The sequence below is a fragment of the Penicillium mononematosum genome, assembly GCF_028829835.1.
Source record: "Penicillium mononematosum strain IBT 11891 chromosome Unknown utg000002l:1.0-8112719.0:1.0-8118358.0, whole genome shotgun sequence".
Lineage (NCBI taxonomy): Eukaryota > Fungi > Ascomycota > Eurotiomycetes > Eurotiales > Aspergillaceae > Penicillium > Penicillium mononematosum.
The window spans coordinates 1,988,075-2,004,350 of NW_026643272.1; the positions used below are offsets into that span (position 1 = coordinate 1,988,075).

A 16,276-nucleotide genomic window follows, 5' to 3' on the forward strand; every position below is an offset into this window, starting at 1 on the left:
GCCCTAGAGTCCCATTTGGGCCAGGTACAGATCATCAACTCCAAAGTTAACTGTCTTGCTTTTAACAGAGAACGCTTTGTTCCTTGGTAGCTATTGAACCAACTCTAAACGCCTATGAGATGAAATGAATGATCCGCTCCGCTCCGGCCTTCAGCCGATATCCCATCTCAAGGCTGGGCCGACAACCTCCAGCTCCAGATCCACCGCGCTGCCTTCCCCGACGACGCTTCAATCTCCTTCGCGTCCTTCCTCTCGACTCCGCGCACAAAGAGATTCTGGTAAGGATGATCCGGACTCTATTAGTGACAAGGCCACTATTGCCCTGATCCGACGCGTCCTGTGCCCCCCAGACAAGCAGCCATGGAGCATCTTCCCCACAGCCTCCGGAAGAGCTGTTACCTCCCCTCACGAGCTCCAATGACGTTGATCGTCAACTCTATGCCCTTCTCGCCATTATAATAAAAGAATTTGTTTATTCGTGGTACTCGAGGATTACCCCGGATCAGGCTCTTGTGAATGAAGTTCTACAAGTAATTGCGCATTGCACGCGTGCACTTGAGCAGAGGCTGCGCCAAATCGACGTTGCACAACTGGTCCTGGACGAGATTCCTGGCCTGGTGGAAGCACATGTACTCTGTGAGACTTGACCATTTTAAAGTTCTTCTTGTCGGGATCCATGGTGGTTCCGCGATGGGGGAAACATTGCTAACTATATGATCTTCCAGCGTACAGACTAGCCAGGCAACAGTCACATCTTTCTGGTCTACCGACGTCGTACCGTACGCTCTATCATGAGCTAAATCCACACCCCGGTCTTTCTCCAGTACCTGATCTAGGGGATCCAGATACGATCGCCGAGCAGATAGAGAACGAAGCGGTGTATCGACGACTACTAGCCAACGGTGTTCTAGCAGTTCTTCTTCCAACGGAAGACCTCGAGAATAGCAGTCTCCGAGCGCTGGTGGTTGATGTTATAGCAGATCTGATCCTGGGAAACCAAATTAGTGGCAGGGCATGCGAAGGATGGTTCATTTGGGAAAATATAGGCAAACTCGCCGCTCAAGTGGGACGTCGTCAAACGCAAGATGACACAAAATCCCCGAACCCTCAAATCAACCGATTAGAGAAATTTGGTTTGCTTTCAGCCGATGATGAGCTGCCAGACCGGCCATCGACGTTCTCAGGCACGGCTTGGATATGGAACCTTCTACAGTGGATTTATCTTGGTTACGTTGTCCTGCGTTTCATTGCGACGGGGTTATTTCGTGTCGCATCGGATCCAGGCCCTTCACACGGTGCCGGTGTTTCACTTGCCTCACCCATCAACCAGAAAAGAGATGGGATGGAGTCGTCAGATGTCATCACAAGTAGGCGCCCAGTTCTCGACTACCGGATCTATTCCATGGTTTCGCAGATTCTAGGAATCTCATGGAGAATGCCATGGCTGAGTGGGTTGCTCTCCCTATTCCAACACCTTATTTTGGCAGGCCCAGGAAGGGTCGGTGCTACGGACGGAATCTTTGATAGGTGAGTTTTCTAATAGTTTTTCTTTTATCTCCGGAGTTCTGCTTCTCTGCAACCCCTCAACGCCCCAACCCTCCTTCTCGAGGGGCTCAGGCCTTGAAATCAATGACTGTGGAGCAACGGTACGATCTCCGAAACACGATCTACGGGTCAAGTGTCACTTGTGCGAGTCAAGGTGGGACATGAAGCGACTTGCTCGCATGCTGCGTCGGTCACTTGACTCTGTAACCCTGGGAGCCTGTCGGATTACGGTCATCTTACGACCTTACGTCTTCTTACTGTACGGTCATTACCGTCAGGCTTACTGTGCTGTTCTGGCATCAGATTGGTTGCCTTCAAATCGGTCCGAGCGACCTTGATTTTCTGTCAAGCAGGGGTGACCGTTGCCGGATGCCCTCTGGTTTTCTTTGAGAGAAGTCCTTGTGTGTGATAGCGCCAGGGCCCGGCCCTTTCCGTGCCGCTCGTCCACTTTTTTTCTGTTGCAAATCTTAAGATTTCCAACATGTGCCAACTTTCGAAGGGTTTTTGCCAAAAAAAGAAAAAGAAAAAGGAATTATGGCCACATCTGGACGGTGATCGCACTCTCGGCAAGAATCGTGCACGAGCAAAAGAAAGGAAAAAAGAAAAGAAAATGCCGATCCATTGGAAGTGGGCTGGGCCATACCTCTTTTGGACGAAAAAGAAACCGTGAATTACTGGTTTCGGTCCAATGAGCGAAATTCCAGCCAGGAAGGATTGGAATTCGTAATCTGACCGAGGTTCGTGCATGAAGCCTCTCCAGGTACGGAGTACGGAGTAGGCGATGTTACCTGAAGAGGGGGTTCTGAGAGAGAAATGATATCCCAATGGCCCAAGCTCCTCTGCCTAAGCCGATCTTGCTCCGCCTCACCCCCACTCTATACGCTCAATTCTCATTTGATGGACAACTTGGACTTTTTCTTAACTAAAATATGCAAGAAAAAAAAGGGGAAAAAAGGCACAACGTCCCGGAAAGCTCCACAGTCGAGATTATCGCTTCGCTTTTTTTTTTTCTGCCTTTTTGGAGACTTGCCCAATTGCTCCGACGTCATGATTTGAGACCTTTGCTAACTCCCACAGATTCCTCCGGGAAACCATTGAGGAGTACGTGCTGACCCCCACTTTGTTGCCCAACCTTCTTCTTGCAACGAGGACCGCTTTGTTCCCAGCCAATACCCGTCCAATACCTCAGATAGCGGCCGGGCATATTGAAGCTCCGACCTCGGCTCTGCAGTCTGTGCAGACCCCGAGGCCCAGTCAGAAAGCTCTCGCACCCACGGTCTCACCTAATACTGCTATTGCGGAAGCAGTCAGGGGCGCTGATACCGATGTCATTAGTAAACCTAATAATCCGGGAACAGCAGCAACAGCGGCAATACTGGAGGGGGTGCCTCAACAGCCACCTCAGGCCGCCCATCGTCACTTTCTACCGTTGCAGCCGATGTCCCAACATCAGAGTTAAATGACCCGGCCGAACCAGTAAAAAGCAACAGCCCATCTAGCACGGAGATCGCCGCTATCAAGCGACGATGTGCAGCTAGTCTCCTGGCTGTGATCCCGCGCTCCGTCGTACGAACTTTCCTTGGTGTTCCTTTGTCGGCGCCTCCGCCCTACAATCGTGACGGTACCTGCAGCTCCAACAGTTCGGCCTCTCTCGTCACATCCCCACCCCCTTCCCCCAGGGCGCACCTTGGATCTTTTCAGGAGGGGAAGGAAAATCTGGCGCCGTCGAATTCGCCTTTGCCTTCGGACCCCTGTCCAGTTGCTTGTGGTCACCTTGCCGCTGAGCGGCTGCGCACAGACGATGATCCGTCTGCGGGGATTGATTGCGAGGAACGACATCTCCTGGAGACAATCGAAGATGATTTTCTAGACCTTTTTGCAGATGAATACTGCAATAAACATCTAGTCTGGAGTATTATCGAGACAGTGTTGGCCAAGGTGCTCCCCGAAATGGCTGAGCGCAGTGTTGAGGATTTACTGGAAGATCGTGGGGTGGCATCAGTGCCGCCTGCATTTGTATAGACTACATATTAGTTGCAGCTTTTTTTTTTATCACCAGACTTAATTAATGAGATATGCCTTACTTATGACTAGCATAAGGTCCGAACCTAAAAATAGTGTGATTGTAGAAGGATCGGGGGGATATAATAGGCAAAATTAATCTGACATGGTTCATACATAGACGAACCCCATGAAATTATGTTCTTTCCGCGTGAGCGGCCCAGATTTAAGAAGAAAGGGGAAAAGAATTAATATGGAAAGAGCGTAAGAAAGAGATGCAGTACAAGAGAGAGGGGTTTCAAGGAAACAGAATGCAAAGAGGAAAAAGAGAACAGGGGATATAGCAAATAGCAAACTAACAGCCAAAGAAAAAAGGCAAGTGAAAAATAAAAAAAAGAAGAAAAAAACCCGAAGAAGAAGGCAAGCGGCAAAACTCCCAAGTCCATGTCCAAGGATGATCCCAAATTCATATATCATATTGCCATGTGCCCATTATTCCATATGCATCCACCTCGTCCAGACTAGGAACCCCAGGGTCCTATTCCCCAAATCCGTAACCCCAAGAATTGCAAAGAAAAGTAGAGGTCGCCCTCTGGATATGTGTATGTTTTTTGTTTGGTTGCCCAGGTTTTATATCTCGTTGCCATTGCTGGCTGAAGAAGACAGGAAATGGATACAAGAGAAAGGTTCGTACAGATGATACCAAAAGAAAGAACAGAATAACAAATGAACCACCGATAAAGGAAAGGAAGAAGAGAAGGGGGAATCACGAATCACGAGTCATAAGTAAAGCAGATAACGTTGGGGAAAGGGAATGCTTCAAGAGATAGAACCAACAATGAGAAAAAGCAAGAGGGGGGGAAATAAATTCATAAAAAGGGGAAGGGAGATATGCAAACCGCAACTTGTTCAAGGCTCATCCCAAGTTGTGGATGCTCCTCTTCTTTGTCACACGTGGGATGGGAACATCCTCATGCTCATCAATGCGCGGCAAGCCACCCAACAGAAACCCAGCCTGACTCTTGGCAAGCTCAAGCCTCTCCATGAGCTTCCCGATTGTCATGTACTCCTGCGCAGCCAAGCCAGAGGGTTGATGGTCAAAGTAGTTGATGACGAGTTCCAGAGCGCGACGAGCCTCGTCCTGGGTCGGTGATCCCGGAGAACTGATGGGCGAGATCGTAGTAGACTTTGATGGCGGCGGCATGGACTTTGTCGTGATCTCTGGGTTGCTGCGATTGCGCTTGATGACGTTTGTCTGGTGGACCGGGCACATGGCGGGCTTGGGATCGTCCATTTCTAGTGGGGATTGTAGGGTGGAGACCGAAAGAGATTCCTGGAGTTCGCGCTTTTGGGGATGCGGGCCTGTGGCTTGGTCGGCTGATAGGAGGGTTGGATCGATGGGGACGGAAGGGAAAGTCTGGCTGCGCGGGCGGTTGTTGCTGTTGGCGGCTGGGAGACGGGATTGGCTTGTTGGTGTGAAAGGGCTGTCGGAGACTAAAGTGGATGTTGGGCTGACCATACCCGCCGAGGAAGTGTCGAGTGAGGTTGTGCTCTTGGAATACCCGTGTTGGTATCCCCCTGTCAGATCCGGTAGTTCAGCCATGTCCCGCTTGATTCCTTCTTGGCTCGTTGGAGACAATGGAGATCCGAAGCCATCAATGGGAGATGTGGGCGAGGGTCCGGTGGGACTTTGAAGAGCAGATCCAAAGTCTGTATTGAGCTGGGTTGGGCTGTTTGATCCGCTGCGAATTTCGGGTAGATCCTCTGCGCACCTTTGCGCCGAGAAGATTGTTCTTGTGTTTGAACTTTTCTAGCCAGGCTGCGGTGCAGACCTTTTCCTTGCCTTCAGGGCAGCCGCAAGTGCTGGCGAAGAACAGAGCTTTCTCTTTGATCATCTCATCGCTCAGGGGATATCCTTGGCGCTGATAGTTCCGTGCCCAGTTGGATAGAGCTTTCTCAATATCAGGGACTCTACCCTTGGGCCGTTTGATGGGAGACCGACTCCCATCTTTGGGGTTTAGGTACTTTTCCTTCTGGCGGAGGACCTTGGAAACAGTGCTATTAGATGTTAGATTGAATTCAAATAAAAAAACGATGAAGTTGCAATGATACCTTCTCTCAACTCCGAACAATGCTGCACATAAAGTCAGCCTAGTCCCTCAACACAGGTAAAGAGAGAATGCTTACCTCCAATATCAGTCTGCTTAGCAGTCTTGTTTTCCTCGTGATATATACACATTTGCCGACGATCGTCGTCAGTAAGTGTTCTGCGCGGTGTGAGACCCTCCAGTCGACGTCTTTCGCACTGGAGGCATGGGGGCTGAAGGCGACACCGACGTCGGGGTGGTACAAACAGGTAACCCAGACGCAGCAAACGGAGAGTGTGTCGCGAGCATGCTGGGCCAGGAATGCGAAGGCATGGGTAGCGGCATGGAGGCGTAGGGCGGGGGAATTGACATGCCATATGAGTCCACAGCCATGAGCTGCGATGGGCCGTAGTCAAACCCACTATATTCGGGCATGGGAGGAGAGTGCTGAGGTGAAGTAAATGTGCCTATTTCCACCCATGGCGAATGTGGGAATTCACCCTCTGGCCCAGAATGAGGCTCCGTTTCCATGGTGGGTTCCTCCATGGACAATGGATCACAAGCACAATGGAGATAGGGCTTTTTTTTGGTGGGGGTTTTTTTTTGTGATCGGCTTCGAGAAGAAATCAAAGAAAGAGAGACAAAAGAAATCCCGGGAACAATGAGACAATCTAAGGGTGAGACAATAAAAGCTGATGCATGTTCCACTGCTTCCGTAGACCTGTATAAAATTACCGAGAGAGTAATGTCCCTAGTAGCTCTATAAACTACCTGGGAAGTTGAAGGTGGGAAGTGTATAAAGTATATGATATGCAAGAAGGTAAGAGAGCATGCGGGTAAGGCAATGGGGTTAAAAGGAAAATGAGGGCTAGGACGATCAGTATCGCGTGGATTTGACAGAACTGTGTATATCGATTGCAACTGGCACGAGAAAGACCGTCCGGAGAAATCCATGATAGCGTTCCCCCGAGAGCTATCCAGCCGAACTGGACGGTTATTGGCTAATACAGTGAAAAAAAAAATCCATTCGAAAATGAAAAACAAAAATGAATTATAATAAATTATAAGAATAATATCTCAATTTTGATTTTGCGCAATTTCAAAATCATCCCTGTAAATAGAGGGGGGAACGGCGTCTGGTTGGTTGGTCGTGCGATATATTGCGGCAGGGGTTGCATCTCTCGTCAGGCTCAATTCGTTTTGCGTATTACAGTGTAAACGTATGGAAATCTTCGGTCTCAGGGCTAACGCGGTTTATTCTTGTTTTTTTTGGGGGGATTTTTTGGGATTTTTGTCTTCTTTTTCCCCCCTTCTTTGCATTCTCCCGTATGATCTTCCAACCAGGATGGCAGACTCGACAGTACGAGTATGTTGTATACTGGCAATATACAGAGGAGCATGGTAGCTATTCAATATAGGTCCAACATGGCGTCTAATATCGGTAACCTAGGGTTAATGTTGGAAAATAGGGTGCAACAGCGTGACCGTTCAGTATTTCCACTCGAAACCTTGACGAATGTTTGATAATGCCTAGCCCTTGACGGTGACTGTTTGTCTCGCTTTGACGAGGCTGAGGGTCCCTTTCAAGAAACTTGCGTCAAAAATCAGGGTTGATCATCCGGAGAAGAACGGGGTTCGTTCAAAGCGTAGCCCAGTTTGTAGCTTGATTTGCTCAGAGCCGGGTAGCGGATCGATAAACCGCTGAACCTAAAGCCCGCATGACATTCATGCACATCGCAGGCGAGGACGGCGATCAGGGTGGACCGAGACGAGGATAGCGGCAGACAGACTATCGACTATCCTACCGTGGAAAGAGTCTCCATTGGACATAGTCTCTATTTTGGCCAAAAAGCAAACTGTTGAATCAGAGACTCAACATTCAAATTCCTGCCCCCATAGGATGTATGTCGGGGCACGGTCCACGTTGTGGAGGTGAAGAAACCGGTCCGAGGGGTCTTAGTCTCTAGTGAACACAAATCATAAGACAGAACAGAGGGGACCGAGAGAGAGAGGAAGAGAAGCAAACCCCTACGGAATATATTGGATTGAACAGAGACCATATAAGGGAATATTACCAGATTGGGGCGATATTAATGTAGGAAGGCGGATCCTAACCTGGGTTCAGAATATGAACCGCATCAGACATCCATGAGAGATGACACGGCTAAAACTGAGCAAATGAGGAGCAGCGGGACGATCTTTGGGTGGACGAATCTGCCGTCTCCGTTGCCCTGCGGTTGATACGACCTCGTCCATCCAATACAAGGGCCGAACAGTAGGTTGGAGAGTTGCCCTATCACAGGGTGTAAAAGGCATCTTGGAAAGAGGGGGAACTTCCATTACGATGCGGTTTTGGCGCTAAGATCCCTCGTCTTTCTCCACTACGACCCACTACGGTCCCCTCCGGCCCGGGAACCTTCACCATTTCTTTGCATCTTGCATGTTGAAGGGCAATTAAAGGCAGAGAGAGAACAGATATAGAGTGTAGAGTAATGGATAGGTACGGAGTGTTGGTTGGCTGTCAAGGTAGTACTAGCAGAAGACCGTAGGACGGGCTTCTACAACATATAATACTCTCTGCTATACTCTGTACGGATATTCTCTTTTGGACCTCTATACAACATAGTCATACTACCCAAATATCCAAGGCCCCGCTTGTTCGACTCAACCACGAGGAAGATGAATGTGAAATCCGCCTGCTTTATTACACACACTTTTTCTCGAGATCTGCCGGGATGGAATATCTCTGAAAGACATCAAAAGATCAAAAGCAAAAACAAAGGTATTCGAGAGGTCTGACAAATCAATCCCGTGGACCCGTGGACTAGAGAGCTTCAATTGGTACTCCATATACCTTAGGTATGTATGTTTGACAGTCCATCTCCGCTGATTTAGTCGCAGTACCAATCATTATGCTTGCTGCCGTCAGATTTTTTTACCTTGCACCAATTAAATAGAGGGAAACGAAAGAAATACGTGACGAAATTTAAAAGATTTTAATTTTAGCACAGTTTTTAATTTAACGGAAATCGCGCTCACTATAGTAATTAATGGGTTTTCTAAGGGGGAAATTCGGGGTAGGTCTTGGGTTGACGCCATTGGAGATTTCCCATCTTTTTAGGGCACGTTGCTTTTCACTGTTCCCACTATTTTTTGGAGAAGGGGCAGGAACAAGTCTAGACCGGTCAAGATTGAAATTGCCGGGTTAATTCGTATATTTGCTTCTTTCAGTTTGGTCCGTCATTCTTGGCTGTCATTTTCAAGCTCCGGGGAGAAATTTCCTGATATCCCTTGGGTACACAACTGTAGGGTAACAAGGGTTAGTGTTACTCGACTCAGGTACCGATTGACCTGCAATTCTAATCCTGTCCGAGGTATCTCCGGGAAGTCGAATTGTGCATAGTTAGTAGAATCGTCTCGAGAAAATTAATGGTATGGGGAGTATATACTCCGTACTCCGTATATGTTACTAAAACGAACCAGTATTTATACTTTTTATACTTCGTACTCCATGCACCACAAAAGACTACAGAGTAAGAAAAACAGAGTAAGAATGCTTACTCTGGGGAAGAGCGTGGCTTATGCAATGCAATGCGACGGGGATGACCGATGGATCCTCTAGAGTAAAAAAGTGCTCCGTTATAGGATACCTAGGTATGGCGATCGGTGCCCTCACAGTCACCTGATGAAGAGGTTACCAAGTAAGTATTAAGTATCATACAAGAAATAAATACCGATCTTGCATCTGAGAACAGACCAGATCGCGAACAGTCCCCTTTCTCGTTTTCACTAAATCGACGATTTGCGGATACTCCACCTCACTAGAACTGTTTTGTGTCTCCGCAGAGGTTCATGAGAACTACTCAGTAGCGTACCAGACTCAGTATGTAGACTATAAGAACTCCCCATTGGGCAGAATGTAATACCATGTATAGTACAGAGTGGATGGGAGATCAGATAAACGTTCGCAATTCGACCAATATCTCTCTCATTCACCGCTTGTTTTTCTTAAAATCCATTTGTACCTTGCCTCACTTTTTGCTTTTTTCTGTTTGGTTGAAAACTTTTTGCTAGTTTGCATGTCAATCCTGCGCAGATCTGTACTTTTTTCCCTCAAAATTTCGGGAAGTAGTTGCAGCAAAGAAGCCAAGAGATTAGGACCTAAGAGGTTGAGAAAGAAAAAAACGTGCTAGTCAGTTGACAGATCCATTTTAATCCTCCCCTATCATTCACGAGGTAATATACTCCCCTGGACCTATCGGAAGCCAGACTAGCAGTGCCGTGTCTATTAAACATGCAATGGTTACAACCCGAAGCTCTCGTGGTTTTCGAGTATACGCGACCCCGTTATGATCATCGTTAAGCTATTAGCAGTAGGTCAATGCGTTGAGTCGCGGCCCTTCTTTGCGCCAGATTATGGAGTATGGAGGTACTCCGTATGCATACCATAATTACCTTTCCGGCTCTTCCGTCGAAGCTATCGAGTTCGATCCTTTTTTTTCCCGGAGCTTTCGAGCTGACAGCTACGGAGAGAAATATTGGGATCGGCGTTAGCAAACAGTGAGGCCTAGGCCTTTTGTGGCCTGACTCGTCAGCCTCGAAAGTAAAAAAAAAAAGGATTTGGGAGAGAAAAAGCAATGCGAACAAAGAAATCAACAGGCGAAAATCCTATAAACAGTTCTGTCAGAACCACTGGCAAGGATACATACTATGCAGGACGGGAAGTAATGGCAAGGGGAACATGCCAATCGGAACGTCATCGAAATAAATTGTCCATGCAGGCGTCCTCGGATCTGTGCATAGGGTCTGTTATGTACAAGACGATAAGGAGTCGCATGATGCTGCGTCAAGATAATACGACTCGACCGGGGGGGGCTGATTGGTCTGACATGGAAATTCTTTTATATGGGAATGGCAATTTGTGGCTTTCTCCTTGGAATATGTTGTAGCAGACCGTTCATTTATAATGGGTTTTATTTTCAAGACATAAAGAATGCCATAAAATATCTGAACTTTTGCGCTAGACAAAGAACCTGAAAAAAAAAGAAAAAGGTAATCATAACAATATGGACTGGTCCCTTCGAGGGCCAACCGAAGCTGCCAAGAATATCATGGCTAGGTATTAGCCTCGTGCATGCCCCTGGGCTTGTGTAACCGAAGCCTAACTCGAGTTCATCGAATCAACTCAATACCTTGACACCAGAGATCAGCACTGTGCTGATCCTGATGTCAAAAAGTAGATGACTTTCCCTCTAATTATGTTGCCGTGAACGAGTCTATCCAACTACGCTCGGATCCGGCGTCTTACGGATGTCCCAGAAACTGTCAGATCGCGGAGGCGCAAAGACATGCTGGCACAGACCACCCCAGCGCTTGGATCATCTCGCCGCTTCGGGCTATGAGGGTCAAGGAGTTGACATAAATCCTTTACCGCTTGACGATCGACACTATAGCTGGTCAGCTTCGAAATTCATGTTCGTTTTTCTTTTTGGTATAATTACCGATATCTTCATCGGCAAGCTCATGTGAAAGACCGACTCGCTGCGGCTGGTGCTTCACTGAGCGACCATACACAATAGCGTGCTTGAAATCATCCTTGATTGTGCGGTGAATAGCGTCACACTGTTTCGTTAGTATGATTCTTAAAAGGGTGAGGACGAATGCTTACGAAATTTTCGACTGTGCATGCGTAAGAACGCAGCACAACAGGTGCTGTGTAGTCGGGCGCTCTGCCCTTGGGTTTCGTGTAGATTCTGCGCAGCTTGAGCTTTTTCCACATCATCTCCAGCAGCTCGTCGATATTCCATCCATGCTCCGAGCTAATTGGGCAGGCGTCTGGAATCCGGTACAGCAAATCCAACTCTTGGATGGAAATAGCATCGATCTTGTTCAGCGCATAAATGACGGGGATGTAGCTGCGGCTCCTGGCTTCCAGAACATCAATCAGGTCGTCAATGGTGGCGTCACATCGGATGGAGATATCGGCTGACGAAATCTTATACTCGCCCATTACAGCTTTGATTTCCTAGGATATGTTAGTACTCATCAGAGACTATGTGGGAAATCGATCTTACGTCGTGGTCGATATGAGTCAATGGCTGAGTGGCTGTGATGGCGATACCACCCTTGTCCTTCTTCTTGAACACAATGTTGGGAGGCTTCTTATTGATGCGAATGCCAAAGCCCTCCAATTCGTTTTCGATGACTCGCTTGTCAACCAATGGCTTGTTCACATCTAGGACGATGAAAATGAGGTTGCAAGTCTTGGCCACCGCAATAACCTGTCGACCACGACCCTTGCCATCTTTGGCACCTTCGATAATACCTGGAAGATCGAGAATCTGAATCTTGGCGCCATTGTACATCACTTGACCGGGGACAGTTGTGAGGGTTGTGAACTCGTAGGCCGCGGCTAGACGGTGTTAGAGAAATCGCTTGTCGGGGAGGTCTGAACGAACCTTCTGAATGTTGGCCAGTCAGTTTATTCATCAGTGTACTCTTGCCGACGGAAGGGAAACCAATGAAGCCACTGCACTTGTAAGCGTATGCGATTGCGATCTTTTCGGGTAACTTACACACTGGCTACACCAGTACGCGCAACATCGAAGCCAGCTAATCTCAAGTTAGCACCTAGCAGAGTGTCCAGGGTCTGGAGTACTCACATCCACCTCCACCACCGCCTCCAGTTGGGGTCAGAAGTTCACGCTTGAGCTTAGCAAGCTTCGCCTTCAGTTGTCCTGCGTGTTGTCAGAAGACGTCATCGGTGAAAAATCGTCGGTATGCGCGTACCCAAATGATACGAGGTGTTCTTGTTCTTTTGAGTCCGAGCCATCTCAGACTCGATCTCCTTGATCTGTACGAAAACATTGTTAGTAACCCGTTTGGTGCTATGCTCAAAAATCTTGACCGCACTCACCTTTTCAATAGTAGTCGACATTTTGGCGGTTTGACCCAGCAATCAAAAAATCAATAGAAGAGACGATTGAGATTCCTATACCAAGGGGCTTAAGATGTGTCCCTCGCTAAGAACCAGGAAGTTGAGCGACAAGTTTTGAAGGAGAAATGCTCTTCGCGACCCGTGGATCTTTTGGATTGTGGCACCGCAGTTTTTAGTCAGGGCGGGGTGTGAGCCTAAGGCGACGAGGGCAAGTATGTCATTGGCGGCCTGAGGCATCACATCTTATCGCTATCAAGGCCAATTCTTGGGTAACTACATACTCCCGAGGTCGTGAACATTGGATTACTCTACCTGGTCTCAAGTTTTATAATGGGAATACACCTCTTATGTGAGTCCCTATCCTAGCTTGCACTTCTGTTGTCGTGGAAACACTCTCGATTTCGTCATTCGGCCAACTTCCGATACCGCTCTCTTAGTACATAGACTTCATCCCAATCGCGCCCAGCACAACCCGTATTCATCATGCCATTCCTCAACGGGTCCGAATCGATCACCGAGAAACCTGCCTTCGAGAAGCTCGTGGAGGACCTTAGTTCTGTGCTAGGTCCAAGCTCGGGTCTGGATTCTAGCGATGTTGATCCCATGGAGATACAACGGTTGATGGAGAAATACATCTCGAATTCAGACGAATGGGCTCCATTCGCGTTGGGTGACGCGAGTAGGACATACACAAGGAACCTGATTGATGAGGGAAACGGCAAGAGTAATTTGGTATGGCAATTGTCACCCCTCAACGATTGCTTAGCTGACTCGTTCAGCTGATTCTCGTATGGAGCCCGGGGAAAGGGAGTACAATCCATGACCATGCCAATGCACACTGCGTGATGAAGGTATATTTTCTTTGATTTGACAGCTAGGTAAAAGCTAATTTGGAATAGATCCTAAAAGGCAAACTGCAAGAAGATCTATACTCATGGCCCGACCAAGAGCAGATCGAGAATGGTCAAAGCTCACCACCACAGCTCACCAAGCGAACAACCTACGGCGAAAACCAGGTCACCTACATGTCTGACAAGCTTGGTCTGCATCGGATATCCAATCAGGACCAGGACAACTTTGCTATCTCACTCCATCGTATGTTGTCTGTTGTAAAAGTGAATGGAGCCAGGCTAATTAATCAGTTTACACACCACCCAATGCCGCAATCCATGGATTCAGCATCTATGATGAACGAACTGGCAAGGCCAGGCATATTAAGCAGACCAACTATTATTCGTTCCGAGGCCAGCGGCTTGATGATGGACAGAAGTAGTCTTGTTGATACCCTTTATCATTAGCGCTACATTGTTGGGGGTGTTTCACCTTGTACTTTGCCTACCTCTGCGGGAGCTATCCGGGCATAAGGCTTGAGACTCTCTTTTGGTAGCTGAGACTGTTCCCTTTGGATACCCCCTTTTGTACTTCATGTTCAATTATATATTCTTTCATGCATTTCACAGTGATATTCTTGTATTTATGTATTTTTTTGGGCTTTTGCTCATAACTCTAATCAGAAGAACAGCCACTAATATGTAGGCATTTGCTCTACATGAAAGCCTCGACATTCAGCTCCAGACTGCTGACTGGGTACTTCAACTCGTACTTCTCGAGCACAGTAGGGTGCAAAATACCGAAGGAGCCAATGACCTTGTCCTTGCCGCCAATACGGACGTGGATGGAAGCAGCGTGACCGGGGAAGTAGGTGGGATCTATACTGTTAGCAAATGTTTTAGTCGGATTCGAGTGGGTACACACCGTCTAGTTCCTTGATATAGTACGAGTCACCCTTGGGGGTCTCGCCCTCGGCGAGGAAGTCTGTCTTAAGCATGGCCATGACACGATCAAGAAGACCGTGGACAACTTCGAATCCACTAGTCTTACCGTAAAAGGCGGCAGCAAAGTGTCTTTCATTACGGCTCTTGCGCTCCAGAGACAGATCCTTGAATGCAACGTCGCTGACCTCGAATATCTTCATGGGAACAGAGTGATGCTTGTTCTCACGGATGGTCTTGAGCAGACCTGGGAGCAGGCTGGTACGGACAACCTGGAACTCAAGGGTCTTGGGGTTGGCCAGCTTGACAGCGGTGTTTCCGTCATCCTTGCGGTTCAGCCAGCCGAAGTTCTCATCATGCGAACAGAGGATCAACGGCAATACCTCTGACCAACCGGCCATGGCAGTCTCCACACGAACAATGTCGGAAAGCTTGTTGATGGGGAGAGGTTGAGCGACTGTACCGGAGATGTTCGGGAACGCACGGGGCAGCGAGTTGAAGCCGTAGGCAATGGCCACATCCTCCATGATATCACACTGGTGAAGAACATCGGCACGGGTTGGGGGAATTTCCACGTTGATGATGTCTAGGGAAGTCGTCGAAGGCTTGGCGCGGAAGGCCATCTTTGTGAGAAGAGTACAGATCTCGGCGGGGCTGAGGCTCAAGCCACAGCACTGGTTGATGTACGAGACTTCAGCCTGGGCGGTGCGCGGAGCGATGTCGGGAGTGACGCGAGTCTCGTTGTTGTGCTCAGACACAATCTCGACAGGCTCGATAGTGAACGGTTCCAAGGTATATTGGGAGAACATGGTGACCATCATCTTGCTCACAATATCCAGCTTTGTCTTATCGAGGGCTGTGACCTCAATCAAAACATTGGTGGTGTCCAGGCTGATCTTCGAGCGATCGCCGTTGATAATGGGTGGCAGAGAGCAAACAGTCCGGTTGGAGTCGTAGATGACTGGATAGACTGGAGAGTCACGAATGATGTGCAGGTACTTGCCCAACTGTTGGTGCTTCTCGTAGAAGTTCATCAATTCCTCGCCATCCATCTCCTCAGTCTGGTTCAGTGGCGTAAATTTGATGTCCTTGGGAGGGAGAGCCTCATAAGTGAAGGGACCCTTCACGGTGTCCAAATCGTGGGTACCGATTGATACGAGAGTTCGTTGCCGGGCCAAGTTCTGGTGGAGCTTGTCTTGGAGAGCAATGAAGGACGCATAACGAGCCTGGTCGAACTTGATGTTCCGCAGAATAGCACCAGCCACGTAGGGTCTGATTTTCGTGGTCTGTTTTGGTCAGCGCGGCCCTGACCAGAGTAGGTGTTGAAGTACTGACATCTTCCTTGACAATGATCTGCTCCATCCGTGCCGGCTGAGTCAATTTGTACTCGGGCAGGGGATTCCGGCCCAGGAAGATGTTCAACATAAGCGCAATGCCCTCGAAGCACAGCAAGTCATATCTAATCTCTTCTTAGTCTGCGTTCTTCCATTTGTTCTCTTCGGATGTCACGCATACCGGTTGGCGGGGATCTCGATCTTGAGTTGCGGAGGTTCTTGCTTTCCATCGACGATAGGACGGTCTGAGTTTGTAGTCTGAAAATATCAGCATTGGTTATGTATGATTGGGGTTTCGGAGGATGTACATCTTCGTCGAGCTCAATTCCTATTCAAAGTCAGTTATGCCCCGCAAGGAATTCCCGAGCCAACTCACCAAATTCGAAACACAGCTCATCAAACTCCTCCGTGGTATACCTGCAGCGAGGTCAGTAGGGTTCAACGACAAGACCTAGAGACGTACTCTCGGCCCAACTCTTGGAAAAGAGCGGCCTTGTCGACCGAGATGGTGGGCATGGTGGGGGTTGCGAATTCTGGTGTCAATCAGCGAAATGTCCGGTGAACCAGACCGAAGCCCAATTAGGCGACTCCGACAGAATA

At 48.4% G+C, this 16,276-nt stretch overlaps 5 protein-coding genes across 5 annotated transcripts; 2 read left to right on the plus strand and 3 right to left on the minus strand.

Annotated features, from left to right (window-relative positions):
- Window positions 1–124: 124 nt before the first annotated feature.
- Window positions 125–3,567, plus strand: N7519_002512 (PXA domain-containing protein; the record flags this gene model as incomplete). Its single annotated transcript, XM_057289290.1, is given in 5 exon segments — window positions 125–339; window positions 359–636; window positions 726–1,527; window positions 2,623–2,960; window positions 2,981–3,567. The coding sequence occupies 5 exon segments, from the start codon at window positions 125–127 to the stop codon at window positions 3,565–3,567; spliced, it is 2,220 nt and encodes a 739-aa protein (XP_057150492.1).
- Window positions 3,568–4,462: 895 nt separating this feature from the next.
- On the minus strand, window positions 4,463–6,179 carry N7519_002513 (uncharacterized protein; the record flags this gene model as incomplete). The annotated part of the gene is made up of 5 exons (XM_057289291.1): window positions 4,463–5,266; window positions 5,319–5,604; window positions 5,659–5,680; window positions 5,734–5,851; window positions 5,901–6,179. 5 exons carry the CDS (start codon window positions 6,177–6,179, stop codon window positions 4,463–4,465), a joined length of 1,509 nt encoding a protein of 502 aa, XP_057150493.1.
- Window positions 6,180–10,945: 4,766 nt separating this feature from the next.
- N7519_002514 (GTP-binding protein RBG1) lies at window positions 10,946–12,576 on the minus strand. Its single transcript, XM_057289292.1, has 9 exons — window positions 12,550–12,576; window positions 12,423–12,486; window positions 12,296–12,370; window positions 12,209–12,245; window positions 12,092–12,162; window positions 11,708–12,045; window positions 11,302–11,658; window positions 11,135–11,255; window positions 10,946–11,080 (listed from the first exon to the last, which is right to left on the minus strand). The coding sequence occupies exons 1-9, from the start codon at window positions 12,568–12,570 to the stop codon at window positions 11,061–11,063; spliced, it is 1,104 nt and encodes a 367-aa protein (XP_057150494.1). The 5' UTR covers window positions 12,571–12,576; the 3' UTR covers window positions 10,946–11,060.
- Window positions 12,577–13,053: 477 nt separating this feature from the next.
- On the plus strand, window positions 13,054–13,843 carry N7519_002515 (putative cysteine dioxygenase Cdo1; the record flags this gene model as incomplete). Its single annotated transcript, XM_057289293.1, has 4 exons — window positions 13,054–13,302; window positions 13,350–13,421; window positions 13,470–13,665; window positions 13,713–13,843. 4 exons carry the CDS (start codon window positions 13,054–13,056, stop codon window positions 13,841–13,843), a joined length of 648 nt encoding a protein of 215 aa, XP_057150495.1.
- Window positions 13,844–14,115: 272 nt separating this feature from the next.
- N7519_002516 (phenylalanine--tRNA ligase subunit beta) lies at window positions 14,116–16,192 on the minus strand (the record flags this gene model as incomplete). The annotated part of the gene is made up of 7 exons (XM_057289294.1): window positions 14,116–14,279; window positions 14,326–15,628; window positions 15,678–15,801; window positions 15,858–15,934; window positions 15,985–16,004; window positions 16,053–16,093; window positions 16,140–16,192. 7 exons carry the CDS (start codon window positions 16,190–16,192, stop codon window positions 14,116–14,118), a joined length of 1,782 nt encoding a protein of 593 aa, XP_057150496.1.
- Between the last annotated feature and the right edge of the window lie 84 nt (window positions 16,193–16,276).